The sequence below is a fragment of the Notechis scutatus genome, chromosome 2 (genome assembly GCF_049901735.1).
Source record: "Notechis scutatus isolate UNSWTSFEM ecotype Mainland chromosome 2, rNotScu1.2, whole genome shotgun sequence".
NCBI classification, from domain to species: Eukaryota; Metazoa; Chordata; class Lepidosauria; order Squamata; family Elapidae; genus Notechis; species Notechis scutatus.
In genome coordinates, this window is record NC_142010.1 from 225,893,063 (window position 1) to 225,920,256 (window position 27,194).

Here is a 27,194-nt window from a genome sequence, read left to right on the forward strand (position 1 = left end):
AATTGCTACTCTTTATGTCTGCAGCTAGTGGAGGACATGCTAGAGGACGAGGAAGAAGAGGATGACAGAGATGACAAGGTAATTATCTTTCCTGGCACCTGGTACCTAGGGATGGGAGTACACACAAACTGCTCTTACAGGCAGTTAAAAAGGAACGGGAGTGTTTTGTAGTGCAGAGCGGTTTATCATCTTAACAATTCCCTTTCCCTCCCCTCCTCCCCCACTATATATTTTTGTCCAGAACTGGGCCATTTCTCTCCCCCCCCTCTTCTTTCAAGAATAAATATATTTCAGCTTGTCTGGAACTTGATAGCTGTTGTGAAGAAAAGTGCAGTGACAATTGTTTTTGAAGGACTAAAATTTGTCCTTTCTGGAGTACTTCAAATAGGGCTGTACTTCCAGGTGGGAGGAGTATTGTAAAAATAGAAACACCATACTGTTTGAAGGTGGTCTATTGCCATCTGTAATTTTCTGAGAATTACTTGGTAGAAGAGTGTTTGATGTGTGTTTCACTCTGTAAGATATTTAAATAATCACAATTCTCATCTGCCTCGTATCGATGGATTCAGGATTGGCATTGTGTGGCCCAGCATCAGTCTAAGAGATTGGTTGCTCTTTCAACTATTGAGAAAGTTGCTCAGTTCCTAGGCTGCTATTTGGGCTGAGAATTTCCACCAGAGTAAATAACAGCTAGTTAATACTGGTTATTGAAGCAAGCAATAGGACTGCAAGGCTGTCCCTGGAGAAGAAGGAAGAGGCATAGAGAGGAAATTAGAATGACCTTGTACGAAAGAGACCGTGATGTTAGTTGGCAGGGCTGACTTATGGGAAAGAAAAGTGCAGCAAGATAAATGTCTTTTAAGAACTTTTAAAATGAAGATACTGATGGAGTGAATTCAGATTATTCTAATGTGTTCCATTTAAATGCAGAAAATGCTGACCTTCACGTACTGTTTTAATAAACCATCAACGGTTTTTTGAATAACAGTGGAAAAAAACCTATCTTAATATATGCCTTTGACCTTTGTTGCTAGTAGAGACATACAGTTCTATATCACTACAGGAATTTTAGGCTGGCAGCCAGAAAACATTTGACATGTAGGAAAATTTACTGTGATTAGTTTACTCTGAACAATTAAGGTACGTGTTTTGAAAGACGAACCTCTGAATATCTTTATTAGTCCACATTTAGTAAATACATGGTGATAGTTTTTTATCTATGTATTTTAATGATTTTGATAACAGCTGCAATCATGAAATAATGTCACACCTAAATTTCTTCCATGCAAAGCCATATGTGCTGTTTTCATTACAAAATGCTTAGCAGTACAATACATGATTTATCATGAAGGTCAACCCTATAGCATAGTGAGCTTTAACACAAAGACATCTTCCCTCTGATAAATGTGGGTCTGCTATCAATTTGGGAGGTTTTTTTTTAGCACTTGAGCATATTTCATTATCAATTTTTTTGTACTTTTAGAAGTTTATAACTAAAATCTCTTTAAACTAGATAACCTACCTACTCTTTTCTCTGATTAGTATTTATATGTGTGCATGTGTGTATTAATTTACTTTTGCTTATGATGTTAGTATTTAAAGGACTTACCTTATTCAGTAATTAAACAATAAATCAACATCTTTCACTGTCTATAAAAAAATGAGAACAATAATAATTTAAATAAAAACTAATGTCTGGAACTATATCAACTATATTGGCCATCTGAATCACTTTGTAAAATTCCAAACACTTTTAAATTGAACTATCAATGCCAAATAAATAGGAGTGACTTTGTAGCTACATGAAATGGTATATTTTTAACATAGAAACTAAATGTTTATGAATAATTTCTAAGTAAAATGATTATATGTCCATATCTAATGCACAATATCTAGTGGAAATATTTATAAAGAATGATTTGGCAATGGGTTGTTTTTCAAAGCAAACTTAACAATATTTTTCTCAGTTGAGTGTTTTCTGCATAGTGTAAATTAGATTAAATCATAAGTAATTTAACTACTTCCATTTTAAATGAATATATAATTTGAGTTTTGAGAGAAAACAAATGTAAATTCTGCTGTAGTGACCTCTAGCTCTCGGTATTGTTCTGTTTTCTCATTTGGTAAAATAGTAAAGTGAGGTCAGTGGGTCCTCTTATAGAATAAACATAAAAAAAATTAATAAACCTGCCAAAGCCTCACTTTAATTGAAATTGAAGCATATATTGCAAGGATATAAAATATGTCCCAGATGTCTAGCCACACAAAGTAACCTAGTTTTCCCCGATTACCACAAGGCAACTATTAGTTCAGTAACCTTTTGACTTGGGGGTAAATGGGGCATTATAACGCTGAGAACTACAGCACCTGTTTTCTATTTAATAAAGACCTCTGCACACTTCCCTTAGCTGCTTCATGTGTTTTTGCTTAGCATATTGTTAGGTGATTATGATAAGGCTCTTTCCTCAGAACTGGTGTAGAGATTAGACACTTAAGCAAAATGAGTGGGTAACTTATTTGCTACTCAACCAAGTCTATGTGGGCATCCAGAGAAGCATTTTTTTTTTAAGCTGGAATAGAATTGTGGGTTTTGATAGTTCTGACTAAGTTGCAGGATGATAACCATAATCAATCCCAATGTCTGTTACAAGTCTTGTCTTGCATAAGAAGTTTCGCGGAATTTATGCAGAGTGGTTCTGATTAAAAATCTTTCTTATTCAGATATAATTTCAGTAATAGATATAGTATATTATTCAGACACTGTTCAATTTATATAAAGTCATATTTTATGTATTATTTCTGTATATAAGAAATGTTCATTTTCAAATAAGATAATAGTTATGTTTTTATACAGAACCTATTGCCGACACATAGTAATGAAAGCATATATTGCATTATGGGGAAAAATAGATTGTTGGTTCAGTTCAGAACAACATGCAAAATTCACCATTGCTTGCAAGAGTGCACAATTTAATTACAGAAAAAAGATGATGATAATCTCTATCTACCTTCTCTTATTAAAATTAAAATGAGTTATTTAGTAGATGAATGCATCTTCAAATAGCTGCTTAAATGTTATAACACTGGCAATTACATGAAATTAAGCCATTCTCTAAGAAGCTTCCTTCAACTGAACATTTAGGAGGCTATAAAATATATTTCTCACCCAAATATACCATATTCCTTTCATGGGTACAATGTAAATATATAGCACTTCTCTATTAAACAAAACTGCCTTCTCTGTCGCAGTGTCTGCTGTATTGAAGTGTTCCCTGATGATTTGGATGACCCAACCTTGTTGGCATTTCATAGGGCATCAAAGATCTGGATATTCCCTCAGGAAGTTTAAACCAACGCTAACTACTTCATTGACTTCACTGACTAAAATAGTACAGCTTTTAGATCCCAGGCATATTATTTTGGATGTTTATTGATAATTGATAATTCTTGAGCACTGCCTAATCATTATTGTGTCATAGTGTTAGTATCACTTTATAAGGGCCTTGGCAAGATGATACTTGGAATATCGCTTCCGGTTTTGATCACCACATGTAAAAAAGATGTTGAGATTCTAGAAAGAGTGCAGAGAAGACCAACAAAGATTATTAGGTGACTGAATGACCCCTGGTATATCTAGTTTAATGAAGAGAAGCCTGGGGTGACACGATAGCAGGCTTTCAATATCTAAGAGTCTGCCACAGAGAGGATGTCAATCTGTTCTCCAGCACACCTGAAGGCAGAACAAGAAACAATTAATGGAAACCAATCAAGAAGAGATCCTAGAATTAAGGAGGAATTTCCTGACAATTAGAAAAATTAATCAGTGGGACAGCTTGCCTTCAGAAGTTGTGGGTGCTCCATTACTGGAGGTTCTGAAGAAGAGATTGGACAACTATTTGTCTGAAATGGTATAGAGTCTCATGCTTGAGCAGGAGGTTGGATTAGAAGACCTTCTTCTAATTCTGTTATTGATTTTCCATTCTTGGAACTTGTTTATCATAGCAATACCCAGTCTTTATTTTATTGTAGTAAGTTGTGTACTTTCTTTATTACATTTATATAATATATAAATATATATTTATATACCAGATTTCCTTCAGTGAGCTTATGACACACCGCATTTTGATCTTGCCTTTCATTGTAATTTCACAATTAACTTATGAAATAGTTTAGTTTGTGAAGTTTTTTGAGAGAACAAGCAATTGAAGACAATTCTTTTTAGTTCTAGCAAAAGGCTAGACAGGCTACCTAAGCAGATGTTGTCAATTAGTTTGAAATTAAAGTCAGATGTGGGATTGCATCCTGTTCTGATGTTGGACTCTTACAATCAAGGGGGGTGAGCACCTGCTGTAGCAAAGATGATATGTCATTAGGACATTTCTCTTTTTAACTACCTAGTTCCCTACTCCATCTGACTTTATTTTTTTAAATATTCCTTTAATTAAAACTAACCAGGAAACTGGCATGCACCAAAGTAAATGTATCATCTAATATAGCAACTTTATTTACATGAATGTTAATGGTAACTGTAAAGGCTTCTTTGTACATATGTGTAAGATCAAGAGTAAATTTGTTTAAACTGTAGACAAACTTTTATCTAAAGAAAACCATTGCTAATTTAGATTCACAATGTCACGGGCTCATTTGCTGCCTAGATTGTGAGGATCTGCTCCTTGGTTTTAGAAACCTTTTAGTGTTTCTAAATTATTGTTATAATAGAAATTGTTTCTTCATTCTCTGTGCTGGCACTCTTTTATACTCTGCGCCTGTTTCCTTGTATATTGGCCCTGTATATTACCAAGTAGGCCAAGGAACCGGTGTTATAAAATCAACAATACATTCTTAAATCAGTAAGTATTGATGGTGAAACATTTGGGCTTTTATGGCATATGTTTTTTTTAACAAAAGAAAGTAATCAAATCTGAATCATTATTGGTAATTTCTGTTGAGTTTAGGCTTGCCATTTATTCCCTCTGCCCAATAGATTTTCCCCCCATTGTAGCCTGTTTTTAGTAACAATGCATTGTGGCAGGCACTAGGATTAAATCTGGATAGTTACTACATTTTTGTACTGTTGCAGTAAATTATTTAGTCTTTTCATACGTCCAATTGTAACTACAGGCATTTTTACATGAAAAACAAGGCATTCCTACTTTAAGTTAAACTGCTGAGGTAATTTCTCCCAAACAAGAAATAGGATTTATAAAGCCTGTCATTCAGTAACACTATAAAAGTTTTGATTGGGAGGAAATAGTCAGCCTTTCTTTCTATTGTAAAATGTGTTCTCAATCTATAGAGCTCAGCCTATCTTACTAACTGTTGCAATTATTTCATTTGATCTAAAGGCAGCACATAAATCATTTGTTAACATAGTTCCCTTAAAAATGAGTTATATTTGCTGCAACAAAAATAACTTAGTCACTATTGAACTGAAAAAGGAAATGATTCAGAAAATGTAAATTTGATTCTTTGCCTTAATTTTTGTTACTTAAACTATCCTCTCTGCTTAATTGACAGATTCACTGCCAGACAAATGAGTCCTTCATTTTTCCAAGTAAAGAATGTAACATACCAACCTGAAGATTTGTTTTTCAGTATTCTATGCCTGGGTGTATCAAGTATCATTATTTCATTACAGTCTTTTTTTCAACAGACAAACCCTACCAGTGCCACCACATTTAATAATTTGTGGAAGAGGGGTAGAGAAAGCAAATACTTAAAGAACAGTTCCAAGTTTTAAGATAATTTTACCAAACTGGAATATTAGGCAAAAACCAATAGTATATATTTCAACAGGGACAAATGCAATTGGATAGGATAAATCAGAGATGTGAGGCGGGTCTATTCTGGGCAGCAGTACACATAAAAAGGACCTGGGTGTCTTGGTAGAATCACAAGTTGAATTTGAGCCAAAAGTATGATCCCTCTGAAAAAAAAGAAAGTGTAATCTTTGGTTGCATCAGTAGAAGAATACCATCAAGATCAAGGCAAATCATTATTTTCTATTTTGTGTCCTATAACATAACAGCCAATTATGGGTGTTACATTATAGAAAAAAACAAAAAAAAAGAGATCAACAATCAATATGGTAAAGGACCTGGAAGAAAAAAAAACATAAAAACAATGTGGGTGGCACTAATAGGTTTAGTCTGGTGAAGAGAAAACGAATGAAACAATGTGGTTGTTTCATGTAGAAGATAGGAAAGAATTGTTCATACTGTTCCAGAAAAGAGGATAGGAAACAATAGTTTGTAATTACAAGGAAGGAGATTCTGTTTGTAGATCAGGAAAAAAATTCTTAGTGGCAGGAGCTGTTTAACAATGGAGTGGACTGTTTTAGGGAGGTGATAGACTCCCTGTCATTAGGAGTATTTTAAAAAAAGCTGGAGGGCTGTTTTTCAGGAATACTGTAGTAGTGAGTTTCCTGCACTTAGCTGGGAACTGGACTGGATAATCTCCAAATTTTTGAGAGAGAATTGTTCATTATTAATTTGCCCATCCTATAACTGCAAAACTCGCCAACTTGAGATAAGTTCTATTAAGACTAAGAAAGGTGAGTTAATATTTTATTTCCTTTTATTTCCCCATATCTGTAGAGGCAGCTATATTGCGTTCAAGAAGGATGTCATTTAGTCTGTTCTTACTCTTGTCTTTTGCACAAAACATTTTTCTTTAATCTGCCAGAAATGTGGCATTGATATTTCTTATTTTTGAAACCATTTTAATAGCAAATTTCAATATATTTTGTTTCAAGACAATGTGTGTGTGTATGTATGGTATTCAGCTTTGTTCGGGTATTTTCCCACGTCTTTATAGTTGTGCTTTTAAAGTTGTAGTGACATTTCGGCAGAATCTCATCTGTCATCATCAGGCTCATGTATTGGGTTCGTCTTCATCATGTGTGTCAGGCTTTCACAGATGTTTCTGTTTTAAATTTGGTGCTAGTCTCGTGCTTTGTTAGAATGGTTTTTTCTTCATCCTGATTGGTTGGGAGTCTCGGTCTGTGTTTTTTGTTCTTGGAGTTTGCTGTGTTCTGCTTGATTGGTGTTTCTAATATCTTCTGTATTGCAGCGTTTTTTTGTCTTGATTACCTGACAACATTGTGTTTTGTGTATTGGGGGCTTTCAGCACGGCTTGGCTTCAGTTGAATGGCCGGCTATTATTTATTAGGAAGCTAGGTTTTATCTGGGTGGCTGGCTGGGGTGTGTTTGGGCTGGAGGTATCGGCGGGGTCTGTTTGTGCCCAGGTGTTTGCTTGGCTTGTGGTGTGGAGATTTTTTTGTGAGTGCAGGCTTCCAGATAATTGACAGTCCGGTGGAGTCATCTCTTCTATTCATGCTTTCAGGTCTTTTTTCAATCTCTATGGCTTCTCTGATAATCTGTAACTGGGGTTTTCTGTAGTGGCTAGGGTTTTGGTGCCATTGAAATCGATGCTATAACCTGTGGCTTTCATGTGTTGGACTAGTGAGGAAGTGTGTTCCAGTTTTTTTACTGCATCTTTGTGTTCGTCAAGGCGGGTACTTATTCTTCTATTGGTCTGTCCGATGTATGTGGCAGGGCATAATGCGCAGGGGACTTCATATATGCCTTGGTTTTCCAGGTCAATTTTATCTTTGGGGTTTCTTAGGATAGCTGCTATTTTTCTGTCTGTTTTGAAGGCAGTCTTGATGTGATGTCTGTGTAGTATCTTACTAATTTTGTCTGTAGTACCTCTTATGTAGGGCAGGACAGCTGTTCCATAGGTCTGTTCATCTTCTAGGTCTCCATTATGTCTCAGTGTGTTTTTGTGGATCAGGCCTGTGATTTTGCTTTTGTGGAAGCCATTGGCTGTCAGTATTTTGGTCAGGGTGCATAGTTCAGTCTTTATGTGTGTCTTGTCTGCCAGGTGTTTGGTTCTGGCAATTAGTGTTTTGGCCACAGAGTTTATCTGTGCTGGGTGGTGGTGGGATTGGGTGTTGAGGTAGCGGTTAGTGTGCGTTTTCTTCTGGTATATAGTGTGTCCTAATGTGCCATCTGTTTTTTTGTAGATTAGTGCATCTAGGAATGGTAATTGTTTGTTTCCTTTCCATGGTGAATTTGATTTTGAGGTGTGTGCTATTTAAGTGTGTTAGGAAATTGTTTAGGTTTTCTTTTCCATGGGGCCAAATAACAAATGTGTCATCGATGTATCTTAACCATAGTTTGGGTTTGTGGGTGGTATTTGCCAGGGCTCTGGATTTGAATTCTTAAAATTCTGCAAACCGATTTTCCTATATTTTGTTGTATTTGGAAGGGAGGAAAAGAAATTAATAATGGAAGAAGAAGAAAAAGAAGCTAATGAACCCTATTGACTCATCTTGAGTTACTACTCTATCATTTTTTATTTTAAAAAATGATAATGATGATGATGACGACAACCAACAACAATAATAATGGATGTGTACAATTTATTGATATCGATGCACAGGAGATGCCAGAGTTGAAGAAAAAGAACTAGAAAAAAAAATCATGAAATATCAAGACCTGACCATCGAAACTACGCGATTATGGATGAAACATGTGACAGTGATACCCATTGTCATCAAGGCACTTGGCATCATGTCCAAGAATTTTACAAAATACAACAAGAAATTACAACTTCCTGTAATAACACCAGTGAAACTGCAAAAACTGCGTTACTCAGACCACCGTACATTTTAAGAAGATACTTGATCAATACCTAGGATGCTAGGATGTCAATCATCAGTGCCAGTCAATAATATTTGTGATACATTTCTAAATGTTCTGTTGACTAAGTTTCAGGTGTAATGAAAATAATAATGATAATGATAATGATGATAATAATAATAGCATACAATTTATTGATTTGCTGTACCAGGAGACACCAGAGTCAAAGAAAAAGCACTGGAAAAAAATCACAAAATATTGCAACCTGGCCATCAAAACTACACGATTATGGATGAAACATGTAACAGTGATACTATTGTCATTAGAGCACTTGGTACCATGTCCAAGAATTTTACAAAATACATCAAGAAATTACAGCTTCCTGCAATAACACCAGTGGAACTGCAAAAAACTGCTACTCAGAACATCGTACATCTTAAGAAGATACTTGGTTGATATCTAGGATGCTGGCAGCAACCAGTATCAACCATTAGCATCAGTCAATTATATTTGTAATCAGTGGTGTGTTTCAAAAATTTTTCCTGCTGGTTCGGATCTTGCTTCAGAGCTTGCTTTGCTTGTGTGCACACACTTTGAGGGCGCATGCACAGCGATAAAACAAAAAAAACAACACTGCCTTTGCCTCCCAGCAATTTCCCTCCTTGCAGCAAACAACCTGTTTCAGTTTCAGCACAGCCTGATTAGCACAAGCAGCAGATTGTCGGTTCGGCCTCCAACCATCAGGTGTTTCAGGCTGCAGAGATTGCCATAGCCTATTGCTGCCTCCGTGCACCCCGTTTTCAGTCTCTGAATCCCGTTTTCAGCCTCTGCATGCCCTGTTTTTGGCCTCCTCGCGCCCCATTTTCAGGCAGCTGGGATCGTAACAGGCAAAAACGGGGCGCATGGAGGCCAAAAATGGGATGCAATGGGGCATGCAGAGGCAGCAATAGGCTATGGCAAAACAGCTGATGTTCAGAAGCCAATCCAACCGACAATCAGCTGCTTGTGCTAATCAGACTGTGCTGAAACTGAAACAGGCTGTTTACTGCCAGGAGGGCAAATTGCTGGGAGGCAAAGGCCAAAGGCTGGAGGCCGGCGGGTGGGCGTGGCCAGTCAAAATTTTCCCTACCAGTTATCCGAACCAGTCAAATTTTTCCCTACCGGTCTGTAAGGATTTGTCAGAACCGGCTGAATATCATCCCTGTTTGTGATACATTTTTAAATGTTCAGTTGACCGAGTTTCATGTTTAATGAATAAAAGAGATAACAACAACAACAACAACAACAACAACAACAACAACCCTGGTGATGCACAAATTGAAGACAAGCAGCACGAAAAAAATCACACAGTACCCAGGACTTACAAATTGAAGTGGAGTGACTTTGGAAAAAGAAATCGTGTGTTATCCCAATTGTAATTGGAGCCTTTGGAGTAATACCTAAAGGGCTACCTAGCTATTTGGAAATTCTGAATTTTTCAGATTTGAATACCCTGATTCTACAAAAAAACTACCCTACTTGGAACAGCTTATATCCTCCGACGTTACCTTAACAGTTCCTAGATCCTGGGGTTAGGACTTGAGCTGTTGAGCTACCAACCAGCCCCAAAGGTTCTGAATCTCACTGAAGATAAAATAACAACAACAACAACAACACAACAACAAAATGAATCCATTTCCAACAGAATTGACAGTTTAGAGCAAATCAGCCTGAATCAAACACAATGAACAGTCGAACAAAGAAAAAGGCCTATAGTTTTGGACAAACAACAGGAGTCACAATAGGAATGCAACATGGAGCTAATTGAAAATGCAGTGAAATTACCCAGCACAATGAAAAACCAACCTCTTTAACATATTCTTTGGCTCAGTATTTGTAAACAGCAATGGATCATGCCCAATATTTCCTAGTCGAACCACAGACAACTACAATCATCTAATACATATCGATTTTACAGAAGACAATGTTGAAAAAGCACTACACAATCTAAAACCATGTCTGTCTATTGGACCGGACGGAATATGTGCCTACTTCTTAAAAAAGGCTATCCACTGCCATAGCAGAACCTCTAAGCATAATCTTTGAAAAATCTTTCAGGACCAGCTCCTTGCCAAAACTATGGTCACAAGCCACGGTCATCCCCATCTTCAAAAAGAGAGACCCTAGCCTAGTTGAAAATTACAGACCAATCTCCTTATGCTGCGTCACCTGTAAAGTCATGGAATCAATTATTAACCAATCCATTATCCTCCACTTAGAGACAAACAACCTACTCTCTAACAAACAATTTGGTTTCAGAAAAAAACTACCCTGTAGTCTGCAACTTTTACACTGCAAAAACATATGGACTACACAACTCGATCAGGGCAAAGCAATAGACGCAATTTACATAGACTTCTGTAAAGCCTTTGATTCAGTGGTACACGACAAACTACTCCTAAAATTAAAATCTTATGGTATCTCTGGACACCTGCATAACTGGATAGAAGCATTTCTGTCAAACAGGCAACAAATGGTCAAAATTGGGAGCATCCTATCAAATACTGTACATGTCAACAGTGGTGTCCCCAAGGCATCGTTCTAGGACCAACTCTCTTCATACTCTACATAAATGACCTCTGTGATCATATTAAGAGCAACTGTGTTCTCTTTGCTGATGATGTAAAGCTATTCAACACTACAGACAATACTGCTACCCTTCAAAAAGACTTTGACTATGTATCAGAATGGTCAAACAAATGGCAACTTCAAATTTCAACAAATGAATGCTCTGTCTTACAGATTGGCAAAAAAAAAAAAAAAAAAAAACTCTAGAAAATGGACTTCGGTTTGCAAGCTCTCGGCGGCGGCAGGGATTCGCAACCGCGCGATCCCTGCTGCGTTCGCCGCCAAAGTTCCCCCGATCCATTTGGATCTGGGGGAATATAGCTGCCCCGTAGAGGCAGCTGAAGACAGGGGGGATCCGGCAAGGGGTCTGGGGGTGTCGCAAACCCCCTCCCCAGCTGGCTAAACCCCCTTTTCCCGAGGCGGAGGAACGGCGGTCAGTAATGGCCGCCACGAAGAAAGCTGCAGCCGGACAAGCAGGTGCAGGAGGGAGAAAGCTGGAAGAACAGTGAAAGTTGCTTCTAACCGGGAAAAGACGGGAGAAAGTGACCTGGAACCTTGAAGGCTGCTAAGTATACATTGTTCCTTGTGAGAGTTACAAGCTGCGAATACTCTAAAGGGGAACGTTTGTTTTTTTTTCTACTCTCCTTCCTAAAGTGACAGCGGAGCAAAAAAAATCTTTTTGGCTGTGAGTGGGAAGGGAGAGGGGAAAAAATTGGAGCAAAATTTGAAAATAAGGAGAAGATTGCCTAGAATTGCAAAGAGTTGTTAAACATTAAAAAACTTCCAAAATATATATTTGAAAAGGAACTTTGTGATTACTTTAACCTCAGAAAGAGAAAGTGAAGAAGAAGAAGGTATCTAAAAGAAATAGTCTGTTTGGATTGTTTGGTGATTTTGGAACCTTTGAGAATTACTTCTGATTAAAACATCTGGGTGGTTGTTTGGAAAAACTTTTTCTCTACACAATGGCATCATCTGTGGATGGATTGAAACTTATATATCAAAAATATGAAAGAGAAAAACAAGGAGGGAAAGATGGTCTTGGCACTATTTTTCAATACTTAGAAATGGCGGTTTATACTTATGTGAAGCAGAATGAACAACAGGATGATGGGGACAAAGAAGAAGAAGAAGCCATCTTTGATGAACAAATGACTTTGATTGGAGAAGGGAAAAAGCAAGAGAAAAAGGAAAAGAGGTCTTTAAGATCTGGAAAAGCAGCCCAAAAAGAGAAGAATAAGGTGAAAAGGGGACATTATGTTAAGAAACAACAGAAAGGGGGAAAGCAAAATAAAAGGGAGGTGGAGAGACAAGGGGTTAAAGAGGACAAGGAGAAGAAGAAGCAAGGGAGAAAGGAAGGGATGAGAAGCCCTAATGGTGGGGAGCAAGATGTTAAGAAGCAAAAGTTTTTCAGAGATAATTGATAAATCTTATTGTTAAAGGGATTCTAGAAAGGTACATAAGACTGCATTTTTATACCTGTATTTAGAAGTAATCATAGAAAATTAGAAATAATATGTAACTTAAAATGTGATAAAATATTTAACATAAACTAGTGAAATTTTTGTTAAGAAAAAGGGAGTACTGTAATGAAATATGATTCAAGATTGTGATGTGTGTGTGTGGGGGGGTTTAATAATTTTTGGAAAGCATAAGTGTTCCCACAAAGGCATGATATTTAATTGAAATGGATAAAATGTTTAAGATATAAATGATTGTTAATATTAATGATTAGAATATGGTATATTAGCGAAATTTTTTGTGAAATGAGAGATTTGAAGTAGAAGAAGGAGGAACATTTTAATGAAATATTGAGCTATAATATGTGATGTGTGGGGGGGGAATAATTATGGAAAATAGGGCTCCCATAAAAGTATGTGATTTAATTGAAAAGCAATGAGTTAAACGTTTAAGATATGAATAAATATCAATATTAATGAATAGATTTGTATTACTTTTGATGATATAGTATAATTTTAGAATGTACCAGACAGAATCCCAATGTACGTCATGTGTTTTATATTAAGTATTATAAATATAGGGGAAAGAGATAAAGGCATCATACTCCATATAGTGTACAGGAGAAGTCTTTCTTCTTTTTTTAAAGAAGAAAAATAAATGGTTGGCTGGAATAGAACAGACAAAGAATAATAAATATTATGATACGAATTGAGAGGAGATAAATTAAATAAAATAAAATTGAGAAAATTTAAAGGAGAGGAGAAGTCATATAGAAAATAGAAAATGTTAATAAGATATGAAATGGTATTTAAAAGGAATATGAATTTGAATTTGTGTCTGTACCAAGAGTTATAACCCGGGACTAAGCAACTTTCAGAAAATAGATTATTTATGTTTTTATGTTTTGTGTTTATGTGTATTTATGTATTGTCTGTCTTGAAAATAAAATTTGTTTAAAAAAAAACAACAACTAGAAAATAAAATACAAGCTGAATAGTCAAGACCTTGTTGATGACCCAAACTTTGTCAAGGACTTTGGAGTACTCATCTCAAATGATCTAAGTGCTAGAGCCCACTGTAACTACATAGCCAAAAAGGCATTAAGAGTTGTTAATCTAATCCTACGTAGCTTCTTCTCTGGTAATATCACACTACTAACTAGAGCAGGGGTGGGCAAACTTTTTGGCTCGGGGGCCACATTGACTTTTAAAATTTGACAGACGGGCCGGATCAGCACAAGATTTTTTGGGAATCGCCCCCCTTCCCCCCCTCTTCTCCTCCTTCCCCTCCCCTCGGAGGCCCCCTGAGTCAGGAGTTGCTACCGCTGGCGTGGCTCCACGCGGCTCCAGTCTCGAGTTGCCTCGGGAAGGGAAAGGCAAAAAGGAAGAGCCACAGCAGTGCTTTGCAACGGGAGCAGCGGCTCCGGAGGCTCAGGCTCAGCGGCTCCTGGTTTTGCCTTTTCCTTCCTAAGGCAACGCGGGACTGGAGCCGCACGGAGCTGCGCCGGCGGTAGCAACTCCTGACAGCCCCAGCCGGACACCTGAGCAGAGCCTGGGCGAAACTGCCTGTTGCTGCTGCCGGAGCACCGCCAGGTCGCCTCCTCCAAGCAGCCTGCCCGCCCACTGGGCTTCCCCTCTGCTGCGCGAGGGCCCGCAAGTTAAAAGGAAGCCGAAAGTTGCTGGGAAGTTGCTCGGGTGCTGGGAGCAGGCTTTTAAACTGCCGCCCGAGCAAAGTTTAAGCAGCCCGCCCACCCGCCGGGCGGAATCCTTCCTGCTCCTCGGCGGGAAGACGCTCCAACCTGCAAACTTTGCCTTTGCAAAGTTTAAGCCTGGAAGCCCGGGAAACCCAAGCAACTTCCCAGCAACTTTCGGCTTCCTTTTAACTCGCAGGCACTCGTGCCTGGCGGAGGGGAAGCCCGGAGCCTCCTCCAAGCAGCCCGCCCGCCCGCCGGGCTTCCCCTCTGCCACGCGGCTCGGGGCCAGGCGCAAGTGCCCGCGAGTTAAAAGGAAGCCGAAAGTTGCTGGGAAGTTGCTCGGGTTTCCGGGCTTCCAGGGCTTTGCAAAGGCAAAGTTTGCAGGCGGGAGCGTCTTCCTGCCGAGGAGCGGGAAGGGTTCCGCCCAGCGGGCGGGCAGGCTGCTTGGAGCGGGCTGCCGTGCGGCTCGGGGCAAGGCGCGAGCGCCTGCGAGTTAAAAGTTGCTGGGAAGTTGCTCGGGTGCTGGGAGCAGGCTTTTAAAGTGCCGCCCAAGCAAAGTTTAAGCAGCCCACCCGCCCACCGGGCGGAACCCTTCCCGCTCCTTGGCGGGAAGATGCTCCAGCCTGCAAACTTTGCCTTTGCAAAGCCCTGGAAGCCCCGGAAACCCGAGCAACTTCCCAGCAACTTTCGGCTTCGTTTTAACTCGTGGGCGCTCGCGCCTGGCGGAGGGGAAGCCCGGAGCCTCCTCCAAGCAGCCTGCCGGGCTTACCTTCTGCCACGTGGCTCGGGGCCAGGCGCGAGCGCCCGCGAGTTAAAAGGAAGCCGAAAGTTGCTGGGAAGTTGCTCGGGTGCTGGGAGCAGGCTTTTAAAGTGCCGCCCGAGCAAAGTTTAAGCCTGGAAGCCCTGGAAATCCGAGCAACTTCCCAGCATCTTTCGGCTTCGTTTTAACTCGCGGGCGCTCGCGCCTCGCCCCGAGCCACACGGCAGCCCGCTCCAAGCAGCCCGCCCCGCCTTCTGGGCGGAACCCTTCCCGCTCCTCAGCGGGAAGACGCTCCAGCCTGAAAACTTTGCCTTTGAAAAGTTTAAGCCTGGAAGCCCCGGAAATCCGAGCAACTTCCCAGCAACTTTCGGCTTCGTTTTAACTCGCGGGTGCTCGCGCCTCGCCCTAAGCCGCACAGCAGCCCGCTCCAACCAGCCCGCCCCGCCCGCTGGGCGGAACCCTTCCCGCTCCTCGGCAGGAAGACGCTCCCACCTGCAAACTTTGCCTTTGCAAAGCCCTGGAAGCCCCGGAAAACCGAGCAACTTCCCAGCAACTTTCCGCTTCGTTTTAACTCACCGGCGCTCGCCCCGAGCCGCACGGCGGAGGGGACGCCTGGAGCGCCGCCGGGTCGCCTCCTCCAAGCAGCCCGCCTACCCGCCCGCCCGCCCACCGGGCTTCCCCTCTGTTAAAAGCTGGGAAGTTGCTCGGGTGCTGGGAGCAGGCTTTTAAAGTGCCGCCCGAGCAGGACTGCTGAGCCGGGAAACGGGGCACCAAGGCAGGGCAAGGCTCTACCAGCAGCGGCCTAGCTTTAGGTGGCTCCAAGCAGCCCGCCCCGCCCACCGGGTGGAACCCTTCCCGCTCCTCGGCGGGAAGACGCTCCAGCCTTGAAGCTTTGCCTTTGCAAAGTTTAAGCCTGGAAGCCCCAGAAAAAAAAAGGGGGAGCGGTGGCGACTCACCTTCGGAGAGGTCGCACTCGAAGGTGATTTCGAACTCCCAGCCGAGGCCTTTGCAAATTTCTTTTCTTTCCTACCCCTAGATCGCTCCGCACTGTTTTGCAGCTTTGGGGGCCACGCGGCACAGGGCAATACGCCACGCCCAGCGATTTTTTTTCAGGGGCGGGCCGGATTGGACAGACCAATGGCAGCGATTTTTTTTCAGGGGCGGGCCGGATTGGACAGACCAATGGCAGCGATTTTTTTTCAGGGGCGGGCCGCATTGGACAGACCAACGGGCCGGATGTGGCCCGCGGGCCATAGTTTGACCACCCCTGAACTAGAGCATACAAAACATTTGCTAGACCTATACTTGAATACAGCTCATCAGTCTGGAACCCATATCATGTATTTGATATTAACACAATTGAAAAAGTCCAGAAATATTTCACAAGAAGAAAGTTCTCTGCTCTTCTACTCATAGCAGAATGCCTTATGCCACCAGACTTGAAATTTTAGACCTAGACAAACTAGAACTACACCGCCTTCGGTTCGATCTAAGTATAGTACATAAAATTATATATTGCAATGTCCTACCTGTCAGTGAATACTTCAGCTTCAACCACAACAATACAAGAGCACACAATAGATACAAACTCAAGGTTAACCGCACCAAACTTGATTGCAGGAAATACGACTTCAGCAACAGAGTGGTCAATGTCTGGAATACTCTACCTGACTTTGTGGTTTCTTCCCCAGACCCCAAAAAGTTTAACTTTAGACTGTCTACTATTGACCTCACCCCTTTCCTAAGACGTCTGTAGGGGGCGTGCATAAGCGCACCAACGTGCCTACCGTCCCTGTCCTATTGTTTGTTTCTTTTTTCTTATTCGTATCCATTTCATGTATTCATAACCATGTTTATACTTATGCTTGTTATCTAATAATCATTTGATAAAATAAAATAAGTAAAATAAAAATAAATAATGGATCCTGCTCACTATGTTCATAAGCTGTGACTGTTATAGAACAGGTCACCTACATGACTGACCCGATTTTATACCTTTCTTTGTGGCATTTGTTAAGTGAACCCGTTGTTTGCTAGGGGGTGTTTTTGCCAAAAACTGAAAATAAGTGTCAATTTCCAGCAAAAACGTCATTAACTACAGTCATGTGACCATGAGGTGTGCTGCAAATGGTTGAAAATGTGGGCTAGTTGTCAAATATCTGAAATGCGATCATGTGATCTGGGAGGGTCTGATCTTCAGAATTAGGTTGTCAGTACCTTTGGGAGGGTATCTCTCTGAACTTTGGTTGTATGTATCCATTTCATGTATTCATAACTATGTTCATACTTATACCTGTTATCTTATAATCGCTTGACAAAATAAAATAAATAAAAAATAAAATAAAGGGGATCAATTCACTTCCTGTGCAGATCTAAAGTGATATTTGGTAATATATTAGGAACGGTAGTTCCCTTAGTAGAATGATAGAATAGGAACTAAAGGCTTTCATCAACCTCTTCCATACTGAATAAAAATAATCTGTGGTTAAGTTTTCAAAAAGCATAATTGCTAATTTCTTTTGTGTGGGGATGTCTTTTTCCTTTTATATTTGTAAACTGCATCTTTATTCTAGATAGTGTGATCCGTGCATTTTCTGGTCTATTGAAACCCCTTTTATTGAGAAAAAAGAGGAGTTTCTTGTTGTCTTTTTCCTTTCTTCTCTGAAAAATCTTCTAATAAGGAATGCTATTCTTTTTCTCTGTAGAGTGAAGAGATTTCAGACAAAAGAGAAACTATGTCCAATCAGGATTAGCTATCTCTTGTTACCAAGGGAACTTCTTTATATTCCCATCATTTTAACATGAAACAATAAAGGCATTTTATGTTTTTTGCAGCAATTTGGTAGAATTGCATTTCAGAATGATTTTATTTACAACTTTAACATTTGTTTGTTTGTGTTTTGGTTAAGTCTTGGCAGTGATCTATTAATTTTCCAATAAAGTAAATTTACCAATTCATGGAGCTAGGGTAAAATATTTATATAGCTGAAACTTGAAGAGGAATGAATATCCACTCTTTAGAATATACCCTGGGATCCAGTATTACTTTGACATATATGAGGATGGATTGGGATTGATAAATCTTACTTCACCCTGAATCATTTTCAAGTAGAAATGAAACTATTCTTAAAACTCCCTTTTGTTTAGTTAGAAAAACCGAACGTGTAAGATTGATTATCAGTATAACATTCTGGAATCAAAAGTGCTCTGAACAATAAACAGTGTTATGTTACCTTGTGGTAAGATGGGCGGCCAATCAAATTTATGACTTGACTGACTGACTGACTGAATAAATTATTTAAATTTATCTAGGGCCTTTTTCTGAATCTCCTGGTACAGCTCAAAAATGATTATCTGAACTATAAACTTAACTTTTAGTAATTTGTGTTTCTTGTCTGGAACTTATCTGTCAGTAAGTAGTTATTTGATCCAGTATTGGTTTGTAATAGTACTAGATTTAGATTTTGTTTTCTCCAGGTCCAAATTACTGTGGTTGATGTGGATGATCACTGTCAGCTTTCCACCTGTAAAAAAATAGATTAATATCTTCAGTTGTGTTTTGCTAGAGGACTTGATCATTCAGAAAATACATTTGTTAGGAATATTTAATGCCTCTGCAGAGAACTTCTTTGTGGAGCTGTCCTATGAAATTTCAGAAATAGAAGAGTGTGTGTGTGCTATGTTAGGTCTTTCTAAATATAAAAATAATATTTTCAGTAAAATCTCACTGGTAGGGCTGATAAAATAGACTCTGAGTTATAATCTTATTAGACTAATTTCATATGATTACAAACCTTGTTTTCTCTGGCCTGACCTATATATTCATGTTAATTTTTTGGTGTGTGCAACAATAATTTGAATGACTCTGAACCCCCATAGATCTTGATAAAAATTACCAGTTATGTCTTTTTTGAGAGCTGTTATTTTGACTGCCATCTATTCAGCATAGATTAATCATACTATGAATATTTGCTTAGCTCTAAATGTCTAGAATCTGAAGGAAACTTTGTAATTACTCATTAAAAAAACTGCAACCAGTTCAAGTGCGAATTAAGCAAATGAAAGTTGATTAGAAAAAAAACATAAATTTGTTTTAAAAAGTAATGGAATAGAATAAGAAGCATGCAGGAGGACGAATGTGTTCTATTTTCCTGTTCCCAAGATCATAAAAATTTTACAATTCCCTTCCCTGTTTACTTAGTGTTGTCTGTCCTAGATCTGACAATGTATACCTCCAGTAACATAATGAAATCCATGGAAAGTAGGAACAAAGAATAGAGGAGGGAAAGACATCAAAGAATGGCAGCTTTTATTCTTCACTGTTGAACTGAAAATAGATAGTTTGCAACCAAGGCTAAAAAAGCATTTAAAGTTATTTACAAGACAATAAATAATACAAAACCTACCTGACAAACATTGGAGATAAATGCCGTCATTGAATTCTTCTATTGTAACTGCCAATATTTCCTTTGTTAGATTCACTAGAATAAGCTAGAAGATGAGAAACATATTAAGAGTCCCAGTCACTACACCCCTTGAAAAATACTACATTTTCTCATATTTATTATAGATTAATTGCTGAGTTTTAAAAAGACACTGAAATCCAAAAATCTCCCTGAAATAATATTTGTGAGTCTTTATATTGTGTTTAGCCTGATACTTCTTTCAAATGCTGCTGCCTTAGAACTTTACATTAGAATCTGTAAGCATTAACCTATAAAGCCTAGAACACCTTAGGACCATTTTACTGGATGAAAAAACTCCTCCCATATTTCTTACCTAGGCACAAATACCCCCATCAGAGATCTGTCTCTAGATTTCCTTGCCCAAAAAGCAGCTGAAGAAATGAGGAAGAATTCCGTCCAGTAGGTTTGCCTGGAACTGTATTGCCCTTTTAACAACAGGTAAAAGACCTTCTTCTGGCCTTCTATGAAAATACATAGGCCTTCTAGGAATCACTGGTTTTTGTGAGATACTAGACAATCCGTGACCCATTGGGTCATTCTTCCTTCCACATGTAATATAGGCTTGCATTATTTCCTCTCCTCCCCCATGACCTTCAGGAGAGCCATGGTGAAGCCTTCTTCTCCACCCCTGTGCTAACTTGTAGAACTGCCTGCTGTTTTGCAGAGGAAGGTAGAAAAAGGAGTGGCAAACCATGAGAAAAACTGTACTCTACATCCCCATTCCAGCATGTCCCTATGTGCCCCCTCCCTCCAGGAAGGAAGAGGAGACACCCTTTGTGGAACTCCAGACTTCCTTGCTAGCAGGCATCCCAGTCATTCCCTTGTCTTTTCTCTTCCCACATATTTTCTATTTTTATATTAAATTTATATGTCACTTATCTTGCTATCAATGGCTTGTAATATAGGCTTGCTCCATTTTCCCCCACCCCCAAGCTTCAGCAGAACTACAGTGAAGCCTCCACCACCGCCTCTGCTTCCATCTCGGCCACTGCCACCTCGTCTAACCTACAGATTACCTGCCACTTTGCTAGGAAGAGGAGAATAGCTGTGGAGCATGATATAAACTGCATCCCTACTCCCCATTCCAGCATGCACCCAAAGACCCTTTCCCTTCAGGAAGGAAGAGGGGCTCATCCATCGACTGCTGATGCCCCCAGCCAGCCTTGGTTTACCAGTAGGCATCTGAGTTGCTCCCTTGTCCTTGCCTCACCTGTTACCACTGTTAAAAGATTTCAGATTTTGACCTTGGTTTCGATGCTTCCAATGGCTGCTTGCCCATTGGGCCTTGCTACCAACCAATTGGGTGTAGGGGTCAGAGGGAGGTAAGAAAGACTGTGTGTTTGTGTTTTATTTATTTTATCAGGAAAAATAAAACCTATTTTTTATGGAACAGATCAGTGAGTTAACTCTTCTTGTGACCCTCTCCATCAGATGTAGAAATCCAAACTGTTTGTAAAGACGTGGTAGTATTTCTCATCACCACCCTTTTAGTTTGCACAATAATCTTAAAACTTATCTTACACTGTTTTGCTACAAGTATTCCTTTTTATAGAGGTCCGTTTTGAATATTTTTTTATACATGAACAATATGTTAAAGAATGAGTAGAATATCAAAATTACATATTTGTACTCCAGAAATGGGAGTTAGTCATGGCAAGCTGTCCAAGGCAATTTGGGTTGTGTTCTGAATATGAGAATTCAACTAAAGAAATTTCATAGATAGCATGGACAAACCTATGTAAAAGTTAAGATAACTAATTCTTAACATATATATTTTGTTATGGAAGCTTTATACTGGTAGGTAAAATGGATTTCATATGAAATATGCAATCCAAGAAGAAAATGAAAGCTGAACTTCTTGGGATATATAAGCTGAAAGTGCCCATTCATGTTCTTTAACATATTACCATATAAATATTATGTTTGCCTTATTCAGGCCCTGTAGATAACACATATGTTCTTCTGTTCAGGTTTGTACACAATGTATCAGTGAAAAATGTATCATCATTCTGTGAATCTTGGCGTGCTTCGTTCTCATTGGCATTCATTTATTGTAGACAAAATGCATAATCAGTCAAACTCATCTTCTCTAATCCTGCTAGCAAAGAAATAATGTATTCCAGTTATTGTTATAGCCCTTATTGCTATGGTATCTCTTTTGAGTTGCACGGTAACCTCATTTTATGTCGCATTCAGTTTGTACAAATTGTGCTAATAACTCTTTTAGAAAATGAGTTCCACTCTATATTTACTTTTCATTCATTAAAATGTTAACTTCTCTTTTATTATTTAAGAAAATATCCTAAAGTAAATATCAGAGTCACTGGTTTTTCCCCTTGATATTTGAAACAAGAAATTGTTTCTTGCTCTAGATTGAAGATGACCTTACTCTAAAATATGCAATAAATTACTTGTTTCTGCTAATCCATAATATCAAATTAAACTGATGTCATATTTACTATGCAGCAATCAGGGAGGTAAACAAATACAAGCAAATTATGTGGCCTATTTGGTGGTTTCAGAGTCTACTTTTGCTATAAGTTATTTGCTGCCCACTTGTGTCTGAAGCAATTTTTGTTTTCCCAGACTGGTACCCTCCCGGATATATTGGGACTGTAATTTACAAAATCCTTAGCAAATTACTAAATGCTGACAATGCGGACAGCTGTAATCTTAATTCATCTGGAAGGCAACAAGTTGTGAAAGACTATTCAAACTGTTTATCGTTTTTATTTTTTAATGTAAATTTTATTGAGATTATTATAATGTAGAGTACAAATAAAAATAAAGATAATAGAGAAGTGGAGGAAGGGAAAAGGAGAAAAAGAAGCGTGGGACAAAGGGAAAGAGGGGGGAAAAAGCATTGACTTCCAACATTCTTCAGTGCAGCGAGATACAAAATAGAATTACAGCCTCAACTTTTTCCTTTTATATACTAAATACTAGCCATTTTTATCATTACTCTGATCAGCAAAACCCAAAGTCAAAATTTCATTTTTTTTCTCCCGGAAACAGAAGAAGCAGTTTCTAGTAGAAACACAACTAAATACATTCCTTTTTTTCTGAGTAAAACAGTTAATTTTGCCATCTTTGCTAACTCCATCTATCCATTGTTTCATAGTGGTGATTAATATACCATTTTGCTCATAAAGAACTTTTGCTGTATACAATTAAAAATCATTTTTTTCAAGCTCCTTATCCAGTAATGTTAAAAGCAAAGCATCTGGTTTCAATTTTATATTCATTGTAAGAATATTTTGGATTAAAACATAATCTGCCCCAATATTTCTTTGCTTTATTATGAGTCTATCAAAGAGGATAAAAAGTTTCTTCTTTACAATTACATTTCCAACATATGTACATTTGAGACACCTTTATACATCTTTAACAATTTGTCAGGCATTTCGTACCAATGCTGCATCATTTTGTAAAAGTTTCCTTTCAGATTATAGTTCAGTGTCAAACCATTTGTCCATTGCTCGAGCATTATATACAAAATAAATTATTTGCCTATTGAATCGTACAGTATTTCACAAACTCATTTTCCAGTTTAATTTAAAAAACATTTTGCAACAACATGTTCATCATTAGCACACAATAAATTTCAAATTCATTTTTTACAGATTCAAATCCATAATATTTCTTGTCTAAATTAAAGCTTGCTTTCAGTTGTATGTCTTTTAGCCAGTGACAGGTATGCCCTTTTGATTGCAATTCTGCTTTTGATTTGAGGTTATGCTCGCTTTGATTTGTATATATTATTTCACTATAAGCTTACCAGTCATCATTTCTTTTCTAAAAAAGCTTCCTGTTGTCTTCAAAATTTTATCACTTGAACAAATTAAAAAAGAACATAAACTAACGATCAAGAGAAAACATAAAGAGTGAAAAGAGAATAAGGATAGAATTAGTATTAAAAAAAGAAAGGAATATGTATGTATGTATGTTATTCGGCTTTGTTCAGGCATTTTCCCACGTCATTATAGTTGTGCTTTTAAAGTTGTAGCAACATTTTGGCAGAATCTCATCTGCCATCATCAGTCTTCTGTATTGTGTTCGTCTGTGAGTCAGACTTTTTACAGTTGTTTCAGTTTTAAATTTGGGGCTAGCCTACTGCTGTGCCAGAATGGTTTTTTCTTCATCCTGATTGGTTGGGAGTCTTGGTCTGTGTTTATTGGTCTTGGAGTTTGCTGTGTTCTGCTTGATTGGTGTTTCTGATATCTTCTGTCTGTTTTGTGGCTTTTTTTGTCTTGGTTGGCTGGCAACATTGTGTTCCTGTATTGGAGGCTTTTAGTGTAGCTTGGCTCCGAGTAAATGGACGGCTATCATTTGTTAGGAAACTAGGTTTCATCTGGGTGCCTGGTTGGGATGTGTTTGAGCTGGAGGTATCAGGGGGGATCTGTTTGTGTCCAGGTGTTTGCCTGGCTTGTGGTGTGAATAACCTGTGACTGCTTCTTTAAAGGATATAAAGTACACTTACATCCAACTTACATTCAACTCTTACTTTAAGACTATAATATAATGTTCATTCCCACCCCCGAAAGAAAGGGGAAATATTTTTTTCTTTTTAAATTTTAACAATCGTCAAATTCATATGTCAAAATTTGACTTTTCTCCGTCTCTTGCAAAATGTCCACAAAAAACTGCCAATTATAGATTAATTTCTTGAGTGATTTCTTTTAAAAGAGCTATTACCTTGATTACTTAACTTGAAAATTCTTCACTGATTTCTATGAAATTTGGCATGTTTTATTTCTTCATAATGGATTAAGTTTTTTTGTTATGTTTCATACAGTTCAGGTGAAAAGCATACAGCAATAACTGAGATTATTAAGGTGTAAATTCAAAAGATTCTGAAGTATTTCCATGAAATTTGGAATTTTATTTTCTCTTAATGATCTAAGTTGCCAGCAAGGATTATCCTATTCTGATAAAATACAAGAGAAAGAGAGTTATAGGCACTCTATTAGGTTATTTATTATTAGAATGCACTTTTATACCTTGTAAATAGATTTTTGTGGCAATTGAAAATGTTAAAATTGTTCCTCTATTTTTTGCCTCAAAGATCACATATGGCTAAAAATAATTTGGGTTTATTAGGAATATAACATTGTTATTAATTGTGATACTTTTACAAAGAAAAACCCTCTTTAATTACACTTTTATTTGTTTAACATGTAATTTAAATCTGAATTTGACAGGGTCAACATAACCTACTAGTTTCAACTCAGACCTGACTATTTTCCAGGTTGTTGAAAGAAAAATGTGAAATGCTTTTTAAAGTCTTTACAACACATTAAACACAAAACTTTTTTAGTAGAGGATGTTCTCACTTAACAAACATTTGTGAGAAGTTCCAATGATACTGAATAATAATTACAACTGGCCGTCCTTAGTAGCAGCACTCCACAGTCACATGATCCAAATTCGGTTGCTTGGCAGCCCACCTCATTTATAATCATAGGATGTGCTTCATCTTACCCCATTGCCTATCTCCCCCATCTCTGCCCTTGTAGCCATTCAGATGACAAAATTGATTCCTGTAACAGTTCATCTTTGTTTTGAGAGAAAATGCCAAAAATATTTGACAATGGAATATTAGGGACTTTCAGTTTGATGAAACTGACTCATATGTTCTGTGCTAACACAGCATCTTGATGGAAAAAAGTGTAGCTTTTCACTAGACTGGAATATTTTCTATGTGAATCTTTAGAACAGGAAATAAAAAACAGCTAATGTTTCATGGGGCATGTGGAATTAGTTTAGGAAAAGCTGAACCCTTATCCTTCTGTCTGCCTCCTTTTTCCAGTGCTGTTTTGTCTATGCCTGCTTTCGAATATGTCAACAAATTTTCTTTACGCTCCGAAGTGGAGAAAGGAATAGGTCTGAGGAGAATAGTGGTCCTTTCCATTTAGACAGAAAATGTAGAACAGATGTGTATTCAAGAAGGTACAAGTTGATCTTGTTAAAATATTTGTAAAGAAAAATAGCTTCAGGATCTTCCAAAGAAAATCTCTTGAGCTCTAGAGATAGAAGAAAGGGAAATGTATTTTGTTATTCTGATAGCATTCTTTCCGTACAAGAACTGATGATGAATCAAGATATGCTTCAATCTAGGAATCTAAATTGAAGAATTATAAGTAAGAACAGAAAGCAGTTATGACTTGAGGCTGGATTATTGTTTTTTTTAATAATTCTTAAGCAGAATTATAGTTTCATGGCCATCCTTATTTACTGAAAAGAATACTGTTGGAGAAACACAGCTAGTTCAAGTAAAATTATCTACCTACCTACCTACCTATCTACCTAGGACTACAACTGTGCATCTAGGTTGTGAAAAATACAGACAATTTAGAGTTGTGCAGATGTTTGCAGCTTGAACAATCCTGACTTTGATAAAATCATAGGTAGCATCTATGATATTTCTTCCCTCTGAAGTAAACATCGATAAAATCTTAGCAGTTATTTAAATATTGTCATATGTATGTTAGCCATGTTTTAGGATTTATTAAGGATACTTTTGTTAAACTGTTACTTTTTAAAAGAACAATACAGATAATCCTCAACTTACAACCATTTATTCATCGACCATTCAAAGTTACAATGGTCCTGAACAAATGGTTACAACTTACAACCTGTCCCACTAGTATGCACTTATGACTCGTTGCAGCACTCTGTGATCATAGGATTGCTGTTTGCTATCCTCCCCTGCTGGCTTCCCCAAAAAGGTAATGGGGAAGCTGTCAGAGAAAGCCCCTCTGCATGTCACCTACACTGGTCACTTGTGCATCATCCCCATTCTCTGCCTCTCTTGCATTTTCTCTCACCCTCCACAAATCTTGCTGTGCACCCTCATGCACCCTTCCTGATATAAGCTGACCTCCCTTGGGAACCCTCAGAGACGTTCCCCAAGCCTCCCCATGCCTCCCTTGCATTCTCACAACCCTCTTGTGCTCTCCTTCATCTGACAGTAGCTACTAATCCACTTGATAGCTTGCTTGGGACTATTCCGGTCCTAATTTCCATTGTAAGTCGAGGACCAACTATACTTTATATAGGAAGGCAGCATGTCTTAAAGCAGGAATGTCAAACTCATGTTGTCATGGTGGCATCATGTGACGTATCGAAGCTTTTTTGCCCTTCGCTAAACCGGGTGTGGGTGTGGCCAGTGCACAATGTATCCGACCCATGGGCCGGGAGTTTGACAGCATTTAAAACTGCTGTAAGCTGGAATTTTATCATAATTGACAAAAAGCATGGCTGTACTTTTTTTAAAGATTTTTTTTATCCCCCCTTTATTATTTTTATTTATAATTCAAGGCAGCCAACATACAGTTTCTGATACTCCTTCTTCCTCCTATTTTCCCCACAACAATGAGCCTGTGAGATGAGTTGGGCTGAGAGAGACTGACTGGCCCAAAGTCACCCCAGCTGATTTGTCACGTCTGAGGTGGGACTAAAAGTCACAGTCTACTAATATCTACCCTGTAACCTTAACCACTATGCCAAATTGGCTATATAATCCATATAAAAACAATTGTAATGAATATAACTAGTCCTTT

At 38.4% G+C, this 27,194-nt stretch overlaps 1 protein-coding gene across 1 annotated transcript in view; it reads left to right on the top strand.

Moving 5' to 3' along the window:
• MCTP1 (multiple C2 and transmembrane domain containing 1) overlaps window positions 1-27,194 on the top strand; it is a 148,635-nt gene that overhangs the window by 115,405 nt on the left and 6,036 nt on the right. The window contains exon 17 of the mRNA XM_026672656.2: window positions 25-78. Coding sequence (XP_026528441.2) covers window positions 25-78 — 54 coding nt within the window. The remainder of the gene's footprint in view (window positions 1-24; window positions 79-27,194) is intronic.